Raw genomic sequence first — 26,722 nt, forward strand, 5'->3', positions numbered from 1 at the left:
TCTCTCCTGAGGGCATTTAAGGCTGACGCCGGGGCTCTGTGTAAGCAGCTTTCTAGGTGAGTACAGGCTGAGGGTGCCTGACCCTGTGCGTGTTGGGGTAGGGGAGCTACCCCGAGGATGCGTAGGCTGCTGTGTCTTCTGGTTGAAGCTAGCTCTGGCTTATAACTGACTCTAAGAATGTCCTTACCGTAGCCAAATAGGAAGCCAGAACTGCTGGATATCTGTTTACTCTATCAGATGTAAACTATCATATGCAGACAAGTTTATTCACTTTAGAATAAAATAGGCTTTTTTGTGTTAGGCAGGTTTGCCCGACGACTCCGAGCTAATATGTTTAGGACATGCTGACGTTGGCTGGGGCTAACATCCAACAGGTTAGCTCATCTGGGGGCCGTTTTTCCCTTTTGAGGCCATGTCTCCCTAGGTAGGCCAGGCTAGCCTTACAGTCCCAATCTTTCTGCTTCAATTTCTAAAGTTCTGAGATTTGAGGCCTGGGCCACCAGGCCCGACTTCCAGTGCATTTCGTTGTACTTGTTGTAAGTAAAATTTTTCTTACTTTGAATTTTCTGGTGGCTTTATTTGAGTAGAGTCGTCCAGACAGCAGCCTAGAGCTCTGGTGTCCTGCATCTTACCTGTTCCCCGGGCTCCCAGCAAGATTACCTGTGGTCTTGTCAGCCTGACCAGTTCCTTCCCAAATAGTATTCCTTCGCCTCAGGAGGTTTGATCACCTAAGTAAAGGGCCCACTGCCTGTCCACTTGTGCTTTACTGGACAGCCATGGGCAGCTTTGCTGTGGTTTTTCTCAGTGATGAACTTGGTGCCCGGAACTCCTGGGGCATTGTGCCTGAACGGGAGAATCCACTTACGAGAGCCAGGAAACAGGGCGGAGCTCCGCGGTACATCTCCCAACGCTCCGATTGCCCTGTACTGCCTTTGATCCAGGTGACCTCAGAAAGTAGACTGGGATTCCTTAAGGAAAAGGTCACTGGCACCTTCACAGGGAATAAGCCTTGCTCCGTCCTATCCAGTTCGTGGTTTTAGTGTATATGCTACTATGTCAGTGGTGCAGAGGAAACTTCTGGCGTCAGGATTCCAGGTACAGCTAAAGAGGAAAACCATGGCACAGATCAATGTGTCTCCCCAAGATTTACTCTGTGTGTGTGTGTGTGTGTATGTGAGAGAGAGAGAGAGAGAGAGAGAGAGAGAGAGAGAGAGAGAATGAGTGTGTGTGAGAGAGTGTATGAATGTGTATGAGTGTCTGTGTGAGTGTATGAGTGTGTGTGAGTAGGTGTGAGTGTGTGCATGAGTCTTGGGAGTGGGAGTTTCTGTGTGAGAGTGTGTGTGAGAGTGGGAGTGTGTGTATGAGTGTGTGTATGAGTGTGTGTGTGAGAGAGTGTGAGTGAGTGAGTGTGTGTATATGTGTGTATGAGTGTGTGAGTGAGTGAGTGTGAGTGTGTGTGTATGAGTGTGTGTACGAGAGTGTGTATGAGAGAATGTGAGTGTGTGTGAGAGAGTATGAGAGTGTGAGTGTGTGTATGAGTGTGTGTATGAGTGTGTGTATGAGAGAGTGTGAGTGTGTGTATGAGTGTGTGTATGTGTGAGAGTATGAGTGTGAGAGTGTGTATGAGTGTGTGTGAGAGAGTGTGAGTATGTGTGTGAGAGTGTGTGAGAGTGTGTGTATGAGTGTGTGTGTGAGAGTGTGTGTGTGTGTGTGAATGTGTGAGAGAGGGAGTAAGTGTGTAAGAGTGTGTGTATGAGTGTGTGTGAGTGTGTGAGAGTGTGTGAGTGTAAGTGAGTGTGAGTGTAAGTGAGTGTGTGTGAGTGAGAGTGTGTGTGTGAGTGAGTGTGTGTGTGTGTGTGTGTGAGAGAGAGAGAGAGAGAGAGAGAGATGCGCACAGCAGATGATCTGCTGAAGTTGGTTCTCATCTTCTCCCTTGTGTGTCTTGGGGATCAAACTCAGGTGGTGAGCTTTGACTTGGTGACAACTGCCCTTCGCTCCCAGGGTTTTGTACAAGGGAGCTCTCATATAGCTTATTCTGTCCTAGAGCTTCCGAGTGTGAGGGTGACCTTGAACTCCTGGTTCTTCTGCTCTAGTGCTGGGATTTTAGATGTGTGCCACCGTGCCTGCTTTGAGATCTGCATCTTTTATGAAATAGCTTATGTTATTTTATATCCTGTAGTACGTGGGGGGGGGTGTGTGGGTGTGAGTGCTGGTACCTGCAGAGCTGAGAGCTGCACTTGTGTCTCCCGGCGCTGGTGTGGTAGGTTGTTGGGAGCCACCATGTGGGTATCGGTGTCCTGTCCTGGACACGATCAGGACAGCACACCCTCTTAACTGCTGAGCCATCTCCAAGTAATTATTACCTTTACTTGTGTGCATGTGAACGTGTGTGGAAGTCAGAGGACAGTTGCAGGCCTCAGTCGTCTCCTTCTGTCACATGGCTTCTGGTGAGTTAAGGCCTCTCCCCACTGGGCCACTCGCTGGCTCAGGGTCTGCTCTTAAGGGAGCATCGGGGCAGGGCTGGGAACCCACTGAGTATGGCTTTAAAGGTAAACCTGGGGTGTGTGGGAAGGTGAAGCTTTTCTTTTTCTCTTTAGGTGTGTGTGTGTGTGTGTGTGTGTGTCTTGCCTGCTTGAATGCTTATGCCTGGTACCTGAGGAAACTTTAAAAAAAAAAAAAGGAGTTATATTCCCTGAAGCTAGAGTTGCTATCATGTTGACGCTGGGGATCAAACCCAGGTCCTCTGCAAGTCTCCGAGCCTGTCTGCACTGCAGCCATTGCCTGCCTTTGGGGTTTCCACCTCTTGTGTCTTTTATGCTTTTTACAGGGACTCGGGAGCATCACAAATCCAGGACAAACTGCTCTTCTAATTTTGATCTTTAAATTATCAGCATTTGATACAGTGCTCTTTTGAAAAATTAATTTTAGTGTGCGTGCGCGTGCGCGCGCGTGTGTGTGTGTGTGTGTGTGTGTGTGTGTGTGTGTGTGTGTGAGGTGTGTGTGTGTGTGTGTGTGTGTGAGGTGTGTGGGTTGGAGGGGAAGTACACATGCCATAGTGGGGCTGCAGAGGTCAGAGGTCAGCTTTATGGCGTTGGTTCTCTGCTTTTACCTTGACCAGGTTCTTGGAACGGTGCTCAGGTCAGCGACTTTACATGGTATGCACCCTTAACCTGCTGAGGGGTCACACTGCCAATATTTAATTCTTTATGCAAAATAAACAAGACCATCAATCTCTCCAGTAGGCTAACTTGCTTCTGTCTTTCATGAATTATAGTGATCTAGGTACACAGTATTTTTGTCCTTTTTGTTTGTTTAAAACACATAGTCCCTGCATAGCAATGGCTGGCCTGAAGCTCTCTATAGATCAGTGGGTCTCAACCTCTGGATTGAGTTTGGGGGACACAAATGACCCTTTCACAGAGGTCGCCTAAGACTACAGAAAACACAGAGATTTATATTAACAATTCATAATGGAATGAAAAATATACTTATGTAGTAGCAATAAAAATAATTTTACAGATGGGGGTCAACACAGCATGAGGACCTTTATTAAAGGGTCACAGCATTAGGAAGGTTGAGAACCACTACTCTTTAGAGACCAAGCTGATCTCACATTGAAGGGATCTCTCTGTCTCTGCCTCTCAATTGCTGGGATTACAGGTGTGCATTGCTATGTCTGACTTAGAGAATTGCTTTAAAGTAAATTGCTTAGGCAAGTGTTTAGCAGTTATGCATCCCTTGGGTCTCTGAAGGCTGAGGCAGGAGGATTGCTACTAGCTGGAGGCCAGCCTACTATACAGTGTCTCAAAAAGGCTTAAAATAGGGGCTGGAGAGATGGTTCATCGGTTAAGAGCACTGACTGCTCTTCTGGAGGTCCCGAGTTCAATTCTCAGCAACCACATGGTGGCTTGCAACCATCTGTAATGAGATCTGACGCCCTCTTCTGGTGTGTCTGAAGCTAGCTACAGTGTATTCTTTTTTTTTTTTTTTTTTTTAAATTTGGTATTTTGAGACAGGGTTTCTCTGTGGAGTCCTGGCTGTCCTGAAACTCACTCTGTAGACCAGGCTGGCCTCGAACTCATAAATCTGCTTCTGCCTCCCAAGTGCTGGGACTACAGGCATGCACCACCATGCCCGGCTCATGTTTTTTAAAGATTTATTTATTATTTATTTTATACACATGGGTACACTGTAGATGTCTTCAGACACACCAGAAGAGGGCATCAGACCCCATTATGGATGGTTGTGAGCCACCATGTGGTTGCTGGGATTTGAACTCAGGACCTCTGGAAGAGCAGTCAGTGCTCTTAACCATTGAGGCATTTCTCCAGCCCCTACAGTGTATTCATAAACTAAAAGAAATAAATCTTTTTTTAAAAAGGCTTAAAATAAGTTTATGATTTGTTGCCAGCAATATTTGATTTAAATCATTCTTTTTTAGATGAGGAGAGGGAGATGGGGGGCTGGAGAGAGAGAGAGAGAGAGAGAGAGAGCCTATGTACACATAGAAGGTCAGAGGACCACATTCGGGTGGGATCTCTGTTTGCCCTTTGCGCCCTGTGGATGGAACTTGGGTCACTAGTCTTGCCCTCACCAAACAAGCACTTTAGCTACAGAATCACCTCGCTGCCCCAAGTTGTGTGTCTTGTACACCTATTTTATAAAACAATAGAGCGAAGGTCACAGGAAATTTCTTGGTGAGCCCAGCATGGTGGTGGTGAGCTGTGTGTTGGTGGTTCACACCTGTAATCCCAGCACTTGGGAGGTGAAAGAGAATGAGGAACTCAAGCTCACCTTAGCTGCGTTGAGACCCAAGACCAGCCCGGAGAGGAAGAGAATCCTATCTTAAAACCCACCGGTCAAACACAAACATAACAGAAGTCGTCCGTGAGGGCGGTCAAAAGTGGAAAGAGGTTTTGATGACCTGTGCTAGACCAGGTAGAAAAAATTGACTAAAGCTTAGCTGTGGCAGGACTGGAGGTGGTTCTGACCCAGTAAGTGTGGGGGTTGGGTAAAGGGCAGTTTCCTATTGGGTCCAACTGGCCCCCCTCCTGTGACATACAGATACCCTTGCACCCTGCCTATTAAGGACATCTGTGTTTTCTGCCCAGCTCACTTTGGCCATAAGTGGGTACACTGAAGCTGTGTGTTTGAATTTTGTATGAGACCTTCTCGCATAGTCTATGCTGGCCTTAAATTCCCTGGGTAGCCAAGAATAGTCTTGAAAAACTTTTTTTTAATTTTTTTGGATATATTTTATTTCCATGTGTAAGAATGCTTCACCTGCGTGCATGTGTGTACCAGGAGCATGCTTGGTGCCTAAGGAAACCAAAAGAGGGTTCTGGATTCCATGGAACTGGAGTTGTGGATGGTTGCGAACCACCACTTGGATGCTGGGAATTGAGGCTGGAGAGGCTTCCTCTATAGAAAAAACAAAAAAACAAACAAAAAAAACAAAACAGCGCTCTTAAGCTCGGAGCCATCTTTCCAGCCCCGAGCCCTGGAATTCTTGATCCTCCTGCCTCCGCCCTGAGTGCTGGGATTGCAGGCATGCGCGGCCACATTCGGCTTGTGTGGCAGTAGGAATGGAACAGGCTCTGTGTGCTAGGTAAGCTCAACTGACTGAGCTGCACCCCAGCGATGCTGCCCTCGAAGGGTTTTCTGTATTGAGTCCAGGACTGGTTCCCGCCGTTCCCACAGTGACCACAGCCTGTTGAGAGAGGACATGCCCTACAGGGATCGTGTGGGGATGCGCTGCCAACCCTGATTCTGTTCTCACCCTGTGGTGCCTGATGACTTTAACATGCTAACGTGAACAGTGGGCAAGGAAGATCTTTTTGGTGATTTTTCCTATCTACAGGTGGTGTCTTTTCTCCAGTCGACATGGCTACCTCCTCAAAGGCTCCCAAAGACAGGCTGAAGAAATTTAAGTACCAAGGCAAAGAAATGTCTGTGAGTATATACTGGGGGGCCATGGCTGAAGTGCTCATGGGTGGGGTGTAAGCTGGGTGTGGTGGCGCACAATTGTGATCTCAACACTACAGAAACAGAGATAGGAGGAGAAAAGGTTTGAGGCTAGCCTGGGCTACAGAATAGAAGGGAAAGCCCATTAGAAAGCAAAAACATAAACAAAATGAGCCATGGTCCGGGAGGCGGCTTGGCTCACAGATCAGATGGCCCGAGCTCTGTCCCAGGAAGCCACAGTGCGGCAGGAGAGACCTAACTCCTAAGAGTTGTCCTCTGACCTCCACACACATGCTGCACATACTCAGGATGCTGAGTACAATTAGACTTAGAAAACATGGGGCCTGGAGAGATGGCTCAGTAGTTAGGAGCTCTGCATGTATGCTCTTCGACAGGACCCAGGTTCAATTCCCAGCACTCACATGATGTCACAATGGTCTCTAACTCCAGTTTGAGGAGGTCTGGGAATCTGATACCATCTTCTGGTCTCTGTGTGAAACACACACGCACACGCACACGCACACACACACACACACACACACACACACGCACACAGAGAGAGAGAGAGAGAGAGAGAGAGAGAGAGAGAGAGATGCATGCAAGCAAAACATCCCTAAAAATTAAAAAATATACTAATAAATGGGGTAATGTCCTGAGTCTCCAGCAACCTGGCTCTAACAGCTCCAACCACTTGTTTTCCTTGTTAGTTGCAGCGACAACAGAGGATTGCTTCCAGCCTACAACTCCGGAAGTCCAGGAAAGACAAGCAGGCACTCAAGAGAAGAAATATCAATCTATCCTCCAGTGATGTGGCTTCTCAGGCACCAGTCAAAGAGGTGTGGAAGGGAAGTCCTGTGCTGGGTATAGCCTTAGGTAGTAGCTGCAGCATGAGAAGTCTTAACGTAGTCAGAGCTTCCTATTTAATTCAGTTTACAGAAAGAAAGAGTTGGGCTGAGAGTGTGACTTAGCAGTAGATCACTGGCTCTGAATCCCCCAGTAAGGGGCTGGGGGCATGGCTCAGTGGTAGAGCCCCTACCTAGAATCCCCCAGTGAGGGGCTTGGGGCGTGGCTCAGTGGTAGAGCCCCTGCCTAGAATCCCCCAGTGAGGGGCTGGGGGCATGGCTCAGTGGTAGAGCCCCTGCCTAGAATCCCCCAGTGAGGGGCTGGGGGCGTGGCTCAGTGGTCCAGTACCTGCCTAGAGCCCCCCCCCCAGTAATGTGTGTAGGTAGAGAGATCTGTACTCAAGTTCTTGTGTTTGCTTTGCAAGTGCTTTACTGCCTGAGCCTCAGCCCGAGGTTTCTCTCCTGTCATTTTTGATGGTATATTGCTAGAACTTACCTATTTTACCTGCATTATTTAACTCACTGGCCTCTGGTTTGTTTGTCTGTTTTTTTCTTTTTCTTCTTTCTGTTTCTTCTTTTCCCTCTTTGTTGCTTTATTTTATTTTTAGTTTACATTTTTTACTAATTACCTTATTTACTTCATAACCCGATTGCAGATTCCCTCCCTGCTCCCCTCACATTCTGTCACCCTCACCTCTCTCCTCTCTATAGCCCTCTCCTCTCTCCTCAGGGAAGGGGATGCCTTCCATGGATTTCAGCCCTCCTTGGCACATCAAGTTGCAGTACGATTGGGCACATCTCCCACTGAGGCCAGACAAGGCAGTCCCTGCTCCAGTTGTTAGGAGTCCCCCATGAGAACCAAGTTGTGTGTGTATTACAAACGCATAGGTGGCCTACATCCATCCTGTGCGTGCTCTTTGGTTGTTGGTTCCATTTCTGTGAGCCCCTATGGACCCAGGTTAGTTGATTCTGAAGGTTTTCTTGTGGTGCCCTTGACTCCTCTGTTTCCCTCAGTTCTTCCTCCCCCTCTTCCACAGGATTCCTCTGATACTGCCTAATGGTTGGCTGTGGGTCTCTGGTTCTGTTTCCATCCGCTGCTATGCTAGCTTCCTGTCTGCAAGCACAACAGAGTATCACTAATATTGTCGGGGAAGTGCTCTCTCGCATAGCCTGGGTCTCAAGTTGGTCTAGTCATTGGTTGGTGATTCATTTCTGCTTCATCTTTAAGCCTGCACATCTTGCAGGCAGGACAAATTGTGGGTTGAAGGTCTTGTGGGTCGGTTGGTGTTCCCATCCCTCCAACGGAAGTCTTGCATGGTTACAGGAAGTAGCCATTTCAGGTTCCATTTTCCCAATTGTTAGGAGTCTTAAGCTAGGTCACATAGATTCCTGACAGTTTCCATTGTCCTAGGTTTCTCGTTTGTCCCAGTGATGCTTCCCACCTACACCAATCCCAGGTCTCTCTCCCTACTGTTTCCCTTCTACAGTTCTCTCTCCCACCCTCATTCACTCCCTCCCCAGTGTCTATTTTATCCCTCCTTCTCAGTGAGATTCAAGCATCCTTCTTTGGCCCTTCCTTGTTACTTAGCTTCTTTGGATGTGTGGATTGTGGCATTGTTATCCTGTACTTTATGGTATATAAGTGATTTCATACCATGTATGTCTTTTGGGGTCTGGGTTAACTCACTCTGGATGATACTTTCTAGTTCTGTCCATTTGCCTGCAAATGTCATGATGTTTTTGTTGGTTTTTTTGTTGTTGTTGTTGGTGGTGGTGGTGGTTTTTTTGGATTTGGTTTTTTTGAGACAGGGTTTCTCTGTGTAGCCCTGGCTGTCCTGGAACTCACTCTGTAGACCAGGCTGGCCTCAAACTCAGAAATCTGCCTGCCTCTGCCTCCCAGAGTGCTGGGATTACAGGCGTGCGCCACCACCGCCACCCGCCACCCGGCTGATGTTTTTGTTTTTAATAGCTGAGTAGTATTCCATTGTGTAAATGAAGCATATTTTCTTTATCCACTTTTCAATTGAGGGACATCCAGGTTGTTTCCAGTTTCAGGCTATTGTAAATAAAGCTGCTGTTAACATAGTTAAGCAAATGTCCTTGTGGTATGGTGGAACGTCTTTTGGGTATGTTCCCAGGAGCGGTATAGCTGGGTCTTGAGGTAGAACTATTCCTAGTTTTCTGAGAAACCAACCAAATTGATTTCCAAATTTGTACTCCCAACAGTAATGGAGGAGTGTGCCCCTTGCTCTGTATCCTCACCAGCATGAGGTGAATTTTTGATCTTAGCCATTCTAATGGGTGTAAGATGCAATCTCAGAGTTGATTTGAGTTTCCCCAATGACTAAGGATGTTGAACATTTCTTTAACTGCTCCTCTGTCATTAGAGGTTCCTCTGTTGAGAATTCACTTTAGCTCTGTACCCCATTTTTAATTGGGTTATTTGGTTTGTTAGTTGTAATTTCTTGATTTCTTTATATTTTAGATATCAGCTGTGTCTTAGGGTTCTACTGCTTGAGCAGACACCATGACCAAGGCAAGGCAACTCTTGTAAGGACAACATTATTTATTTATTTGTTTGTTTGTTTGTTTATTTATTTATTTATTGGTTTTTTGGATTTGGTTTTTTTGAGACAGGGTTTCTCTGTATAGCCCTGGCTGTCCTGGAACTCACTTGGTAGACCAGGCTGGCCTCGAACTCAGAAATCCGCTTGCCTCTGCCTCCCAGAGTGCTGGGATTACAGGCGTGCGCCACCACCTCCCGGCCAAAGATTTTTATTTTATTTTATTTTATTTTATTTTATTTTATTTTATTTTTATGTATGTGAGTACAGTGTTGCTTTCAGAAATACCAGAAGAGGGCATCGGAGCCACCATATGGTTGCTGGAGTTTGAACTCAGGACCTCTGGAAGAACAGTCAGTGCTTTTAACCGCTGAGCCATCTCCCCAGCCCCCTAAGGACAACATTTAATTGGGGCTGGTTTACAGGCCCAGAGGTTCAGTCCAGTATCATCAAGGTGGGACCATGTCAGCATCCAGGTGGGCATGGTGCAGGTGGAGCTGAGAGTTCAACAACTTCATCTGAAGGCTGCTAGGACAAGACTGGCTTCTAGGTAGCTAGGGTGAGGGTCTTAGAGCCCTCGCCATAGTGACACAACTTCTCCAACAGGGCCACACTTTTTAAAAGGGCCACTCCCTGGGCCAAGCATATACAAACCATCACAAGCTGGACGTTGGATGTACAGTTGTTGAAGAGCTTTTCCCATTCTGTAGGTTGCTATTTTGTCCTATTGACAGTCTCCTTTGCCTAACAGAAACTTTTCAGTTTCATGAGGTCCCATTAATTGTCCCCCCCCCCCCCAGACAGGGTGTCTCTGTATAGCCCTGGCTGTCCTGGAACTCACTCTGTAGACCAGGCTGGCCTCAAACTCAGAAATCCGCCTGCCTCTGCCTCCCTAGTGCTGGGATTACAGGCATGCGCCACCACACCTGGCTGGTCCCATTAATTGTTGATCTTAATGTGTGAGCCATTGGTTTTCTGTTCAGGAAGTTGTCTCCTGTGCTAGTGCATTCAGGGATGTTCCCCAGTTTCTCTTCTATTAGATTTAGTGTTACTGGTTTTACATTGAGTTCTTTGATCCACTTGGACTTGAGTTTTGTGCAGGGTGATAAATATGGATCTATTTGCATTTTTCTACATGCAGACATGCAGTTAGACCAGCACTAGTGGTTGAAGATGCTTTCTTTTTTGTTCCATTGTATATAGTTTTGGCTTCTTTGTCAAAAATCAAGTGTCTGTAGGTATTTGTTTACTTCCGGATTTTCAATTCAATTCCATTGATCAATCTGTCTGCTTTATGCTAATATCATAGAATTTTTTATTACTCTTGCTCTGTAGAACAGATTAAAGTCAGGGAGCGTGATACCTCCAGAAGTTCTTTTATTGTTTTGGCTTTCCTGGGCTTTTTTTGTTGTTGTTGTTTTGTTTGGTTTTGTTTTTTCGTATGAAGTTGAGTATCATTCTTTCAAGGTCTGTCAAGAAATGTGTTGGTATTTTGATGGGAATTGTGGTGAATCTGTAGATTGTTTGGTAAGATTCCTATTTTCACTATCTTAATCCTACTGTTCCGCGATCATGGGAAATCTTTCTATCTTCTGATATCTTCCTCAGTTTCTTTCTTCAAAGACGTGAAGTTCTTATCGTACAGGTCTTTCACTTGCTTGGTTAGAGTTACACCAAGATATTTTATATTATTTGTGGCTATTGCAAAGGGTGTTGTTTCTCGATTTCTTTCTCAGCCTGTTCATCATTTTTATAATGTAAGGAGGGCTACTGATTTCTTTTTGAGTTAATTTTGTGTCCAGCCACTTTGCTGAAGGCATTTATCAGCTGTGAGAGTTCTCTGGGAGAATTCTGGGGGTCACTTATATATTCTATCATATCATCTGTGAATAACGACACCTTGACTTCTTCCTTTCCTATTTGTACCCCCTGAATCTCCTTTTTTTGTCCTATTGCTCTAGCTGAAAATTAACATACTATATTGAACAAATAGAGTAGGCAACCTTGTCCTTGATTTTAATGGAATTACTTTAAGTTTTTCTCCATTTAATTTGATGATGGCTATCACCTTCCAATATATTGCCTTTATTGTATTTAGGTATGGGCCTTGCATCCCCAATCTCTCCAGGACTTTTATCATGAGGGGATCTTGGATTTTGTCAAAGCCTTTTCAGCATCTATTGAGATGATCATGTGATTTTTTCTTTCCATTTGTTTATATGGTGGATTACATTATGAATTTTCATGAGTTGGGTCAACCCTGTGTCCTTGGGTAGAAGCCTATTTAATCAAGGCAGATGATGTTTTAGATGTGTTTTGGATTTGGTTTGGAAGTATTTTGTTGAGTATTTTTGCATCAATGTTTATAAGAAAAACTGGTCTGGAATTCTCTCTCTGTTATTGAGCCTTTGTGTGGTTTAGGTATCAGGGTGACTGTGGCAATATTCCTTCTGTTTCTATTTTGCGGAAGACTTTGAGGAATATTAGCACTAGCTCATCTTTGAATGTCTCATAGAATTCTGCACTAAAACTGTCTGGTCCTGAGTGGTTTTGTTGTTGTTGTTGTTGTTGTTGTTGTTGTGAGACTTTTAATGGGTTTTTCTATTTCCTCAGGGGTTGTAGGTCTATTTAAACTGTTTACCTGGTCTTGATTTTATTACAGTAAGTAATATCTTTGGAGAAAACTGTCACTTCATTTAGATTTTCCAATGTTGTGGAATACAAGGTTTGGAAGTAAGACCTAATGATTCTTTGAAGTTCTTCAGTGTTTGTTATATCTCTCTTTTAATTTCTGATTTTGTTAATTTGGATTCTGTCTCTCTGCCTTTTAGTTAGTTTGTCTAAGGGTTTGTCTATCTTGTTGATTTTCTGAAAGAACCAGCTCTTGGTTTGGTTGATACTTTGTATTGTTCTTTGTTTATAATTGATTGATTTCAGCCCTGAGGGATTTTTTTCTTCTATCTACTCCTCCTGGGTATGTTTGCTGCAGCTTCTTCTTCTTCTTCTCCTCCTCCTCCTCCTCCTCCTCCTCCTCCTCCTCCTCCTCCTCCTCCTCTTCCTCCTCCTCCTCCTCGTCCTCCTCCTCCTCCTTCTGTCTTCCTTCTGTCTTCCTTCTGTCTTCCTTCTGTCTTCCTTCTGTCTTCCTTCTGTCTTCCTTCTTTCTTCCTTCTACTTTCTTCTTCTTTTTCTTCTTCTTCTTTCTTCTTCTGCTCCTGCTCCTGCTTTTCTATGGCTTTCAGCTGCTATTAGTGCTATGAATTTTGCTGTTAGCACTGCTTCATTATGTCCCATAAATATGTTGTCTGTGCATTTAAATTTAATTCTAGAAAGTCTTTAATTAATTAATTAATTACTTCCCTAACTTAAGTGGTCATTGAGCCTAGAGTTGTTCAGTTTCCATGATCTTGTAGATTTTCTGTTGTTGACTTCCATCTTTAGTCCACGGTGATCTGATAAGATGCATGGGGAAACTTCAGTTTTCTTATATCTCTTGAGGCTTGCTTGTGAGCATATGGTTAATTTTGAAACTGTTCCCTGAGATTCTGAGAAGGTATGTTGTTCTGTAGGTATTTGCCAGGTCCATTTGAATCATAATGTTTGTTAGTTTCATTATTTCTCTACTTAGTTTCTGTCTTGATGACCAGCTGATGTGTTGAAATCTCCTGCTATTAACATTTGGGGTTTGGTGTGTGATTTAAGATTTAGTAATGTTTCTTTTATGAATGTGGGTACCCTGGCATTTGGGGCATAAATGTTCAGAATTGAGAGGTCATCTTGGTGGTTTTTTTCCCTTTGAGTGTGAAGTGTCTTTCCCCATCTCTTTTGATTAATTTTGATTTGAAATATAATTTGTTTGATATTAAAAAGGCTATAGAAGTCTGCTTCTTGGGTCTATTTGCTTAGCAAACCCTTTTTGTGCCCTTTTCTCTGAGGTCATATGTATCTTTGTTGCTGAGGTGTGTTCTGGTGTGCAGAAGAATGATGGATCCTGTTTTCCCATGCATTGTGTTAGCCTGTGTCTTTCCATTGGAGAATCAAGTCCATTGATGTTTAGAGATATTAATGTTCAATGATTGTTAATTCCTGATAATTTGATGTTGGTGATGATGTTAGAGTGTGTGTGTGTGTGTGTGTATGTGTGTGCACACGTGTGAGTACACATGCACACACATGCACACATATATGTGTATGCACAAGTGTGCTTCCCTTCCTTTGACTTTGTTGGTGTGAAGTTATTTATTATAATAATATATTTATTTATTTTGTTTTATCCGTGTGTTTTTCTTAGGTGTAGTTAACTTCTTTGTGTTGGAGTTTTCTTCTAGTGCCTTCTGTAGGGCTGCATTTGTAGATAGAAATTGTTTATTTGGTTTTGTCATGGAGTTTCTTCATCCATGGTGATTGAAAGTTTTGCTGGGTATAGTAATCTGAGCTGGTATCTGTGGTCTCTTAGAGACTCTAAGGCAGACATCTATCTGCCCAGACCCTCCTGGCTTTTAGAGTCTCTGTTGAAAAGTCTGGTGTAATTCTGATAAAGTCTGCCTTTGTATGTTATGTGGCCTCTTTCCCTTGCAGCTTTTAATATTATTTCTCTGTTCTGTACATTTAGTGGTTTGTTTATTATGTGGTGGGAGGATTTTCTTTTCTGGTCCAATCTATTTGGTTTTCTGTAAGCTTCTTGTATGTTTATAGGCATCTCTTTCTTTAGATTGGGGACTTTTATCCTATGATGTTTGTTAAAATATATCTGGGCCTTAGAGCTGGGAATCTTCTCCTACTATTCTTAGTAAGATTTGCTTTTTTTTAGTGTCCCAGATTTCTTGGATGTTTTATGTCAGCAACTTTTAACATTTTCTTCAATATATCGATTATTTGTATCTTCTGCACCTGTTCTCTTTCCAAGGTTTTCCATCTTCAGGAGTCCCTCAGTTTGTGTTTAATGCCTCTATTTCCATTTTCAGGTCTTGAAGTTTTATTCATTCCTTTTACCGGTTTGATTGTATTTTCCAATTTTTTTAAGGGATTTATTCATTTCCTCTTTAAAGGCCTTTATCATCTTCATAAGATTCGATTTAAGGTCATTTTCTTGGTTTCAGCTGTGTTAGGATATCCAGAGCTTGCTGTAGCAGGATACTTGACCTCTGGTGGTGTCATATTACCCTGACTTTCTTTCTTTCTTTCTTCCTTCCTTCCTTCCTTCCTTCCTTCCTTCCTTCCTTCCTTCCTTCCTTCCTTTCCTTCTTTCTTTCTTTCTTTTTTTTGGATTTGGTTTTTTTGAGACAGGGTTTCTCTATATAGCCCTGGCTGTCCTGGAACTCACTTTGTAGACCAGGCCAGCCTTGAACTCAGAAATCTGCCTGCCTCTGCCTCCCAAAGTTCTGGGATTATAGGCATGTGCCCGGCAATGATTGCTTTCTCACACAGGCCTATAGCCATCTGGTTGTCCTTGGTGCAGGCAGGCCACTGGGAATGCAGGCGGAGTTGTGGGCCAGAAATAGAGTGCAGGAGACTATGCTGTTTGCTGCTGCTGTGTATGCTTAGGGAGACACCGTGGGGTCTGGAGCAGAGTACTACCTGGTTATCCCAGATGTTGGCAGGCCTGGTTGTCCCAGATGGTGGCAGCTCTAGTTGTCCCTGATGCCAGCAGGCCTCTGGGAATGAAGACAGAGGTGGATATCCTTGCTACTAGCAGGCCTCCAGGGAATGCAAGAAGAGTTGTAGCCAGCAAGGGTGTGCAGGTAACAGGGTGGAGTTCACCGCTGCTGGGGGTGCCCAAGGGGACCCAGGCTTCGTTTTATTTATTTAAGCACAGGGCCTGTCTCCTCAACCACCTCTCTGACTTAGTGGCCTGAGGTCTTCTCTCTCTAGGTCTGCCTGGCTTTCACGGGCTTGTCACTGGCTGCCCCCTCTGTTCTCTCAGCCTGCTGTTTGTTCACAGTTTCCTTTCTCCTGGTGCTTTGCTCCTGGTCGGTCTCTCTTCCGCTTTGTGGATGACGGAGGTTTTAGACATCCTATGTGCCTTTCCTTCTAAGACCCCCGATTCTGCCTGTGTGTCTTCCCGGCTTCCCTCCTATCTCTTTCTCTTCCCCCTTGCTTCCCTCCCTTCCCCTTGTCTCCTCCCTTTCTCTTCTCCTCCATCTGTCTTTCCTTTCCTCCCCTCCCCCCTTTTCACTTTTTCTTTTTTTTCCCCTCTTTTCCTACTTTGCCCCTCCCCATTTCTGTCTTCTGGAAACTGAACCCCGGGCCCTGTGTATCCTGGGCAAGCACTTGATCATGGTGTTATACACCAGCCCTACCCTGGTATCTTCTTACGACAACTGATACAAAGACACTAAGTGGGGCTGGAGAGACCACTCAGCAGTTAAGAGCACTGGCTGCTCCTTCAGAGGACCCAGGTTCAATTTCACCTCCTGACGTGGTAATTCATAACCATCTGTAACTCCAGACCCAAGGAGGATTCATAAGTCCCTTTCTGGTTTTCAAGGCACACAGTACCCTGATATACATGCAGGAAACCACCACTAATAAAATGTTAACAAAGCAGGTGCTAGGCACAGAAGTGACAAGCATTTGCTCGTTTTACAAAAGACCCAAATTCGGTTCTCAGTACTGTGTCAGGCAGCTCCATCAGTAATAACAGCTTCGGGGAGCTCGGAACATCTAGTCTTGGTGTGCACCTGCTATCACGCATGTATACACGCACCATAGACACACATTTAAAAGTAAGAAAAATGATTTGTTTTTAGATTTTTGTTTTGCTTTGTTTTTAAAGAAAGGTACTCAGGGCACCAGGATCACCCTACTCCAAGCATGGAGAGTATCATACTTGAACTTATGGCCGGCAAATATCCCTTAGTATAGAGGCCTTATTATAGATCAACTTAGTATAGAGGTGGGTGCATCACGGGCATCTGTTCACGTCGGGTGAATGGCTAAGCTAAGTAATGTTTATCCATGCCTTAAGTTTGCTTATTACGATTGTAAGCTGTTTGTGGTGTTTATTTACTGTGGGTAAGTGGGTAGCCATGTCCAGTGTCAGGACCATTGGCAAGGGTCAGTCTCTTCACTGCGGGTATCAAACCCAGGTCGTCAGACTTGGCAGCAAGTGCCTTCGCCCTCCGAGTCACCTCCTTGGTCCTATCCTTTCTTCTGACAAAGGCTGAATGACTAACCTGAATGTGGTTTTCCTGGCAGGCCAACTTCACTCTGGACGACATCATCAAAGGGATGAATAGTTCAGATCCAATGCTGCATTTACTGGCCACCCAGTCCGCCAGGTACCACCGTGCAGACTCTGGTATTTATAGTGTTATAGCCAAAAGGGAGCTCCAGGAGCCTGTTGGAGTTCCTGGCATTGGCAAAATGCCCATACGGTGCAGAAAAGTCTGGTTCATACAAAAGCAGGAGGCAACTACCATGCTCCATTGTCCTTGAGGGCAACTTAAGAATGCAGTGTGCTGTCAGAGACGAATTGCTCTATTTGCATCAGCTTCTGCAGGGATTTCAGGCCATAGATAATACCTGAAGGGCAAAAAGTTGCTTTAGGACTACTGCAAAGACTTACAGAAGTAACAAAAGCTCTAGCTAACGCTCTTATCTGGTAGTTAAGAAGTGGGGGGTTTAGCATAGGGATAGAGCACCTGCCTAGTATCCCCCAGTGAGGGGCTGGGGTGTGGTTCAGTGGTAGAGCCCCTGCCTAGAATCCCCCAGTGAGGGGCTGGGGGAGGTGCTCAGTGGTAGAACCTCTGCCTAGAATCCCCCAGTGAGGGGCTGGGGGAGTTGCTCAGTGGTAGAGCACCTGCCTAGAATCCCCCAGTGAGTGGCTGGGGGAGTTGCTCAGTGGTAGAGCCCCTTCCTAGAATCCCCCAGTGAGGGGCTGGGGGCGTGGCTCAGTGGTAGAGCCCTTTCCTAGAATCCCTCAGTGAGGGGCTGGGGTGTGGCTCAGTGGTAGAGCACCTACCTAGAATCCCCCAGTGAGGGGCTGTGGGTGTGGCTCAGTGGTAGAACACCTGCCTAGAATCCCCCAGTGAGGGGCTATGGGTGTGGTTCAGTGGTAGAGCCCCTGCCTAGAGTCCCCCAGTGAGGGACTGGGGTATGGCTCAGTGGTAGAGCCTCTGCCTAGAATCCCCCAGTGAGGGGCTGTGGGTGTGGCTCAGTAGTAGAGCCCCTGCCTAGAGTCCCCCAGTGAGGGGCTGTGGGCGTGGCTCATCTAAGAGCACTTTCCCAGGGCTGGAGAGATGATGGCTCAGCAGTTAAGAGCATTGGCTGCTCTTCCAGAGGTCCAGAGTTCAATTCTCAGCAACCACATGGTGGTTCACAACCATCCATCTATAATGGGATCCGATGCCCTCTTCTGGTGTACCTGAAGACAGCTACAGTGTACTCATGTAAATAAATTAAATAAAATAAATTTAAAAGAAGAGCACCTGCCTGGCATATATGAGGCCCTGGGTTCAACTTGCAACATTAGAAAAAAGCAGATACGAATGCGGAGAGCATGTTTTCCCACACATTGTGACTCTCCTCTACTCTTTCTGTCTCACTGCACAGGAAAATGGTATCTCAGAAAAATAACCCTCCTCTAAATTTGATTATTGAGGCAGGGCTTATTCCCAACCTGGTGGCCTTCCTGAAGGTGACATCTCTCCCTGACCTGCAGTTGGAAGCAGCCTGGGCACTCACCAATATTGCCTCAGGGACTTCAGAGCAGACCCGAGCTGTTGTGGAAGGCCATGCCGTCCAGCCCCTGATTGAACTCCTCTGTTCCCCACACCTGACCGTGTCTGAGCAGGCGGTGTGGGCCCTGGGAAATATAGCTGGTAAGACGCCATGCTCTGTGTGCTAAGGCTTGGGTGCGTGGGTGGGAGGGCATGCAGTGTGCTGGGGGGGGGGGTACTTCTCTGTTACACTTGATTTCCCAGCACCCACATCAACCCCATTGTAAACACCTAGTGTTGGGGAGGGAGCTGCTTCACAGCCCAAAACCAGGGTCGGAGACTGAGAATGGCGGCTAGACCTTTAGCGGCGTATGCAAAAGCCGGAAGCTGCACCGGAGCATCAGATGCTCCTTCCAGGTCTTACAGCCACCGGCTTTAATGGCTTCCGGAATAAAGATAAGCCCTGATTATTTGGGAGGTGGAGGCTGGAGGAGCAGGAATTCAAGGTTATATTTGAGGCCAGCCTGGGGTCCCTGAGAACCCATAACAAGGTTTGGGGGTAAAATAATAGGACCAATTTTGATCCTTGGGCGGTATGGCATTGCACGCTTATAATCTCACCGTTTAGGGGACAGAGATGAGAGGGTCATCTTGAGTTCTAGGCCAGCCAAGGATGCATAGCATGCCCTTGTCTCAAAAAATGGAAAATGAGAGCACAGTAGTCTGGGTTAAGTAGCATGTGAGAGGCTTCAGGTTCCCCTTACAACATCTTATAAGCCAGGAGCAGGGGTACTGTCTAAAGACCCAGCACTGAGGAGGCAGGGGCAGGAGGATCAGAAGATCAAGGTCACTCTTTGCAGCGAATATGAAGCCAACCTGGGCTACATGAGGAGAACGTGACTGAAAATGAAACAAAAATAAGTTTGCGTCTATTATTTATTTTCTGCATGTGAATACGCTGTTCCTCTCTTCAGATACACACCAGAGGAGGGCATCAGAGCCCATTACAGATGGCTGTGAGCCACCTTGTGGTTGCTGGGAATCGAACTCAGGACCTCTGGAAGAACAGCAGTGCTCTTAACCGCTGAGCCATTTCTCTACCCCTTGTGTTTAACCTTAACTAATCCAGGATCCTAGAAGCCTGTGTCTCCTGGGGAAAATCAGAGAGAGAGGGAGGGAAGGAGGGAGAGGGAGAAGGAGAAGATATATAATAGTATAGTTGTAGATAGATGGAGAGATCGAGACAGAGACAGTTTTCTGAGATTGGAATGAGATGTTTTCTCTGAAAAGCCCAGTGCAGTCTGGGAGGTAAATGCTTTCCGCACCCCCGTGTGGCATGGGAAAATCTAAGGCAGAGATTTAGTGCTGAAGAGTTGGAAGCCCCAGATTCCAGGCTGAAATTAACTCAGTATTGGGGTGGGGCTCATTGAGCCCCTTGGGATTTGGACAGTTAAAGCTAACTGAGTGCTTGTAGTTTTCAAGTTCAGAGATGCCACAGTCCCCTGATCTCCAGGGACTTCAGGCCTGAGCTAGCCAAGAGAATACAGAAAAACCACGCAGATGTGCTTCTTTGTTTGTTTTTGAGACGAAGTATTTTTGTCTGTGTCGTCCTGGCTGTCCTGGAGCTTGCGCTGTAGATCAGCTAGTCTCAACCTCAAGAGTTCTGTCTGCCTCCGCCTCCCGAGTGCTAAGATTAAAGGCACTGCCATCACTGTACAGCAAAACAACCATTTTGTTTTGCATGTGTCAGGAGGCCTGCCTCTTTGACAGAGGTTGGAGTTTGTACTGTTTAGGTCAATAGGAAGCGAAGAAGAGCTAGGTGTGACTTAGGCGTTGTCTTGGTAGCTAATGGTGTAAACCAAGACTTCTCGAGTGTCATATTCGAGTATATACACATATATACACTGGGGTTGGAGTTATGTAGCTTGGCTGGTAGTGTGTTTGCTTGGCATGCAGGAGGCCTGGGGGGTTTGTCCCAGGACAATATAAACTTGGGCACCAGCGTGCACACCTCTGATCCCAGTACTTGGGAGTTAGAGGCAGAAGGCAGGAGGAGTTAGTTCAAGGACACCCTTGGTTACAGACTGAATTTGAGGCCAGCCTGACCTACGTAGCAAGTTCCAGGCCAGCTAGCACTACACGATGAAACTCTGTGCCTCAGAACAGTAAGGGGCTGGAGAGATGGTTTTGTAATCAAGAACAAAGGCTGCTCTAGCAAAAGATCTGAGGTGGGTTCCCAGCACCCACACGGTGGAGGTGGGGGTGGGGGTGGGGGGCTCACGCTCACCTGTAACTGGCATTCCAGGGATCTGATGCCCTCTTCTGGCCTCCTCGGATACCAGCCCCACATGTGATATATATGCCAGCCCCACATGTGATATATATGCCAGCCCCACATGTGATATATATGCATACATGCAAGCAAAACACACCCACAAAATAAAAGCAAATTTGGTACAGAGAAGGTTGGTTATATTAAGGATCAGTAAGATGACTTGGTGGGCAAAAGGCACTTGTCACCAAGCCTGATGACCTAGGCTCTAGCTCAGCCCACATAATGGGAAGAGAGAACTGACCCCCACAAGTGCACACTATGACACGTGTGCACACATGCATGAACTTACACATAGGCACACATAAATGTTTTATGACAAGCTGGTGTATTAAAGATTAGGTGAGGTTGAGGCAGGAGGGCCATGCGTAGGCTACAGAGTGAGTTTGAGGCCAGTGTCTCATATGTAGCAAGACCCTCTCTTACAAACAAACAGATGCTAGACACGCAGGTGCAGATCTTTACTCCCAGCACACTTGGGAGGCAAAGGCAAGTGGGACTCTGTGAGTTTGAGGTCAACATGGTCTACGTAATGAATTCTAGGACAACTGGGGCTACACAGTGAAACCATGTTTAAAAATAAAAAAATAAAAATGGACAGGCAGGGCAACATATAAGATGTATATGTGTGTGTGTGTGTGTGTGTGTACATATACATATATGTATACATACTCATATACACATATGTGTATGTATATATGTATACACACATATATACGTGTGTATATGTATGTATGTGTATATATATATATATGTATGTATGTAGCCATTGCTAATGGCCAATCCATCCCCCCCACCCCCGCCTCTGTGAACCCAGAGATTGTTCTGAGTTGCCTATGGAAGTGAATGACTCCTACCAACATTCTTTGGGGGAGATAAAGTGTTCTCTACCAAATTCCATCTTTGGGGAACCATGGTATGAACTGCAGTTAGTGTTTAGGATCAACTCACCACCTAGGCGAAGCTAGCTATCCTCTTCCTGTGCCAGTGACCTCTGCTCAGAACAGCTGCAACTGTGCAGTGCCCGCTTGTGGCATTGGCCATGTGCACCCACAGGCCACCTAGGAATACCAGGATCTAGTATATTCTAACTATGTGCCAGATGCCCCAAACTGAGTTTTAGTCTGTCATCCTTCGTATAAACTTTTAAAAAGTATATGTATTTATTTGAGGTGGGGTGGGGACTGTCCACATGCCATAGTTCACATGTCTCTGAAGAACAGCCTTCAGGAACTGGTTCTCCCTGCCATCATGTGGGTCCCAGGAATCAAACTCAGGTCATTGAGATTAGCTGCAAGTGCCTTTATCCACTAAGGTGTCTAACTGGGTCGTGCATGAACTTTTATCAAGTTTTCTTGCATGTATCTATGTGTCTTGTATTGGTATGTGAATACAGGTGTCCACTGAAGCCATAAAAGAAAGTCAGAACTCCCTAAGGTGGGATTATAGGCAATTGTGAGCTGACATGGGTGCTGGGAACCCAACTTAAATACATTACAAGAGCAGTATGTACCCTTAACCACTGAGCCATCTCTCTAGACCACTAACTTTAAAAGTTAGGCACCCAATTTGAGTTTCTCCTTGCCCAGTTTTTGAGGAGAGTGGACTGAGATGTAGCCCTGGCTGGCTTGTGACTCACTATGTGGATCGGGCTGGCCTTGAACTCATAGCGATGAACTTGCCTGCTTCCTGAATGCTGGCTCAACGGTGTGTGCCTGTGTCTTTGTTCTCATGTTCTCATCCATTCATAGGTGACTGTGCAGAATTCAGAGACAATGTCATTTCCAATAATGCCATTCCGCACCTGACCAACCTTATTTCAAAAGACATACCAGTGAGTGTATTTTATTTATTCATTTACTTATTGCATTTCATTTGCTTTATATGTGTGTGTGTGTGTGTGTGTGTATGTGTACGTACATGTGCACAGTAGTATTCCACCAAGAGATTGAACTCAGGTTGTCACAGTTAGGTTGTCACAGTTGGTAACAAGTGTCTTTGTTTTTTTAAGATTTATTTATTTTATGTATATGAGTATACTGTAGCTGTACAGATGGTTGTGAGCCATCATGTGGTTGCTAGGAATTGAACTCAGTCATCATATGGTTGCTGGGATTTGAACTCATGACTTCTGTTCCCTCTGGCCAAAGATTTATTTAATATTATATGTTAAGTACACTATAGCTGTCTTCAGACACACCAGAAGAGGGCGTCAGATCTCATTATGGATGGTTGTGAGCCACCATGTGGTTGCTGGGATTTGAACTCAGGACCTTTGGAAGAGCAGTCGGTGCTCTTAACCCCTGAGCCATCTCTGCAGTCCAACAAGTGTCTTTACCTGTTGAGCCATCTTGCTGCTCCTTTATTATTATTATTATTCCTCATCTTCCTCTTCCTCTTCTTCTTTCTCATCTTCCTCCTCTTCTTCTTCCTCCTCCTCCTCTTCCTCTTCCTCCTCTTCCTCCTCCTCTTCCTCCTCCTCTTCTTCCTCCTCCTCTTCCTCCTCCTCTTCTTCCTCTTCCTCCTCCTCTTCTTCCTCCTCCTCTTCTTCCTCTTCTTCCTCCTCCTCCTCTTCCTCCACCTCCTCTTCCTCCTCCTCCTCTTCTTCCTCCTCCTCCTCTTCTTCTTCCTCCTCCTCTTCCTCCTCCTTTTCTTCCTCTTCCCTTTTTACTTCCTCTTTATTTTCTTCCTCTTCTTCCTCTTCCTCTCTTCCTTTTCTTCTTCCTCTTCTTTTTCTCTTCTTCTCTTTCTCCTCCTCCTTTTCTTTGGCAGATTCTCATAAATTCATGTCAAGGCTTCAACTCACCACATGCTCCAGGATCACCTTGAACTTCTGATCTCCCTGCCGCTATCTCATCTTATCAGTGGTAGGACTGTAGGTGCACAGCACCACAACCATGCTCGTGTGGTAGTAGGGATGGGGCCTAGGGGTCTCTTCAAGCTAGGCAAGCACTGTCCCAACTAAGCCACTTGTCTAGCCCAAGAGAACACTTGAATACTCACAAAAGAACTGTGTGAGACAAGAGGCTAAGAGCTGTCATGAGGCGACTGGGAAAAGCATTGCCAACCCCTGACCTGCAGTGGGAAGATGGCCTGGGTCAGGCCCTTGAGCCTCCAGTGTTCCACATCAGGTAGGAAGCTCGCCATGGTGGTATTCACACATGATCCCAGCACTCAAGAAACTTCAGCAGAAGGTTGGCAACTTCGCGGTCAGCCTGCAGCTGCCTAGGGAATCGTGCCTCATCTACTCTGAAGAGCAGGTGGGGGGGGGTTGTGGCTAAAGAGTTGTCAAGGGAAGATGGGATGGGTGGGATCGGAGGTCACTGATCACAGGGATCCCTAGAGCACAATATTTGGGAGAGAAGGTGGAGAGGCCCACAGGCAGAGAATTTTTTTTAAAGAGAGGGGGTGTAGGTTCCTGTATAATCTGGTCCATCCTGGAACTCACTTTGTTGACCAGGCTGGCCTCAACTCCCAAGTGCTGAGATTAAAGATATGCGCCATCATCTCCTGGCCTGAAGAATGACCTTGAAAGATCAGAGCGATGGCTGAGCATGGGGTGTAGGCTGAGGCAGGAGGACTGTCAAGAGTTTGAGGCCTGGGATGCCAAAGTGGATCAGAGGGTGGAGGTGCTTGCCGACAAGCCCAAGGACCTGAGTTCAAACCTTAGAATTCACACGGCAGGAGAAGAGAGCAGCCAGGCGGTGGTGGCACACAGTTTAATCCCAGTACTTGGGAGGCAGAGGCAGGCGGATTTCTGAGTTCGAGGCCAGCCTGGTCTACAGAGTGAGTTCCAGGACAACCAGGGCTACACAGAGAAACCCTGTCTCGAAGAAAAAAAAAAAAAGAAAGAAAGAAGGAAAGAGGAGAAAGCAGACTCCGGCAGGACTCCATGGCACAAACACACTCGCATACATAAATATAACTTTTTTTAAAAAATGAAACTCCCTGAGCTGTATGGTAAAAAGCCTTTTCTCAAAAGAAATGGAACAAAAAAAGAAAGGAAGGAAGTAAAGAATGGAAGGAAGGAAAAAGCCAGGAAAGAAGTCAGGTGTGGCTAGACTTACTAGAGGAGGTCTGCAGTCTCTGCTACTTGGGAGGCTGAGGCAGGAGATCTCAAGTTAAGGCTTGTTTGGTCAATTAAGCAGCACCATGTCTCAAAACAAAAAATATAAAGGACTAGAGGTGAAACTAGACAGGTGGCTCAGGGGCCAACAGCACCTGCTGCTCTTCCGGAGGACCTGAATTCAGTCCCCAGCAGTCCCTCTAGGTGGCTCATGACAGTCTGTGACTCCAGCTCCAGGGAATCTGATGCCCTCTCCTAGCCCCCACAGGTAGTACATGGCATACATACACACATACATACATACATACACAAATAAAAATATTTTTTAAATAGAAGAGATGTAGGTCAGTGGTAGCATGCTTGATTAACATACATAAGACCCTGGGCTCAATTGTTATCTACCTATCTATATCTATCTATATCTATCTATCTATATCTATCTATCTATTTATCTACTCATATATCATATATGGTATATCAGATATATATATATATAGCAAGTATATATAGCAAATATATCTATAGCAAATATATATAATGTATACATACATATGTACACCTACATATATACATACATACACACAGTATATATATGTATGTGTGTGTGTATATATATATATATAGAGAGAGAGAGAGAAAGAGAAATATACATGAATGAATGATTATGTCAAACCAGTAGAGTTACAGATGGCAATAATTCCAAGTAATTCCTGAGGTTGTTTGTCAGTCTTCTTGCATCCCGGGCTAGCTTTGAACTCACGGTGCAGCCTGTCAGCCTCATACTTATGCTCTCTCAGTTTCCACCATGACCGAGATTATAGACCCGTGCATCTGCCTTCAGCTGCTTGATTGGTTTTTTTCATCGATGGGTTTATTGTACTCTGGTGCAAGTGCAAGGACCTTAAGTTCAAATCCCAAGAACCCCCATAGCGCCAGGTTCCGTAGTAGTCACCCATAACCACAGTGTTCAGATAGAGAAGTAGGAGGTGGATTCAGAATGCTGGACGCTTGCTGGCTCACAAGCCTGGTATACACACAAAGCCAGGAACTCAGAGACACTGTCTCTAGCAAAGTGGGCCTGGGAAATGAGGACTGACACCTCAAGGTGTCCTCATGACCACCACATGTGTGTCATGACACAGGCACAACATGTGTACTCGCACACACATGTGGTGTAACATTTTAAAACCACCAGACTAAGGAACTGGAGAGACAGCTCAGCAGGCAAAACACTTGCTCTCACGTAGGACCTGAGTTCCATCCCAGCACCCGAGTCAGGTGGATGGCAAATGCCTGTAACTTCAGCTCCAGGGACAAGGGATCTACTCCATCTCTTGCCCTCGATGAGCATGTGTACACACACACACACCCATACCCAAGCACAGACATGCGACTGTATACATAAATAAAAATAAAATCTTAATTAAGTCATCTTTCGAGTGGGAAAAGGCGTCTGAAGCATACGAAGCACACATCATATGACATTTACATATTTAAATATAAAGCTCGTTATATTTGTCCTTGACACATATCACTGCCTCGAAGGGTTCTTTTGATGCTCAACAGCTTTGGTCTGCACTGATCAATAAATAGTATGGATGGGAAGGGTTGGCCACCATTTACATTCTGTCACCTTTGCACCCGGTCACAGATCACGTTTCTTCGGAACATCACATGGACTTTGTCCAACTTGTGCCGAAACAAAGATCCGTACCCTTGTGAGGACGCCGTGAGACAGATGCTCCCTACCCTGTGTCAGCTCCTGCTACATCGTGATAATGAGGTCCTCTCAGATACCTGCTGGGCCCTGTCCTACCTGACTGAGGACGGCAAAGAGTACATCCATCACGTGGTGACCGCCGGCATCCTGCCCAGGCTTGCAGAGCTTATCACCAGCTCGGAACTCGATGTCTTGGTAAATGTCATCCTGTCCCACATGCCTTTGCGAGAGGCTTCGGGTTAGAGCGCATGTGTGCTGGAGCTGCTGCTCAGTTAGGAGTGTGCTTTCCTCGCTGTCACGAAGCCCTGCTTCCATCCCCGTACCATGTAAACTATGCACAGTGGATCATGCCTATAATCGCAGCACCAGGGAGATGGAGACAGGGAGATTATAATTCAAGGTCATGCTTGGCTGCAAAATGAATCGAAGGCTTTTCTGGACTATGTGACATCATGTCTCAGAAAACAAAACAGATCTACTGAATCAGCTTCTCATCTCTACCTCCCTCCCCCTCCCCTATCCCCCCACTCCCCTCATTCCCCCATCCCCCACTCCCCTATCCCCCGCTCCCCAGGTC

At 45.8% G+C, this 26,722-nt stretch overlaps 1 protein-coding gene across 1 annotated transcript in view; it reads left to right on the top strand.

The window, feature by feature from the left end:
- The first annotated feature begins 5,883 nt into the window (after nucleotides 1-5,883).
- The window catches only part of Kpna7 (karyopherin subunit alpha 7), a 52,070-nt gene continuing 31,231 nt past the window's right edge, over nucleotides 5,884-26,722 (top strand). The window contains exons 1-6 of the mRNA XM_052167612.1: nucleotides 5,884-5,952; nucleotides 6,672-6,800; nucleotides 16,565-16,647; nucleotides 17,921-18,189; nucleotides 22,111-22,193; nucleotides 26,077-26,340. Of these exons, the coding sequence (XP_052023572.1) occupies nucleotides 5,884-5,952; nucleotides 6,672-6,800; nucleotides 16,565-16,647; nucleotides 17,921-18,189; nucleotides 22,111-22,193; nucleotides 26,077-26,340 (897 nt within the window). The remainder of the gene's footprint in view (nucleotides 5,953-6,671; nucleotides 6,801-16,564; nucleotides 16,648-17,920; nucleotides 18,190-22,110; nucleotides 22,194-26,076; nucleotides 26,341-26,722) is intronic.

Source organism: Apodemus sylvaticus, chromosome 22 (assembly GCF_947179515.1).
Source record: "Apodemus sylvaticus chromosome 22, mApoSyl1.1, whole genome shotgun sequence".
Classification (NCBI taxonomy): domain Eukaryota; kingdom Metazoa; phylum Chordata; class Mammalia; order Rodentia; family Muridae; genus Apodemus; species Apodemus sylvaticus.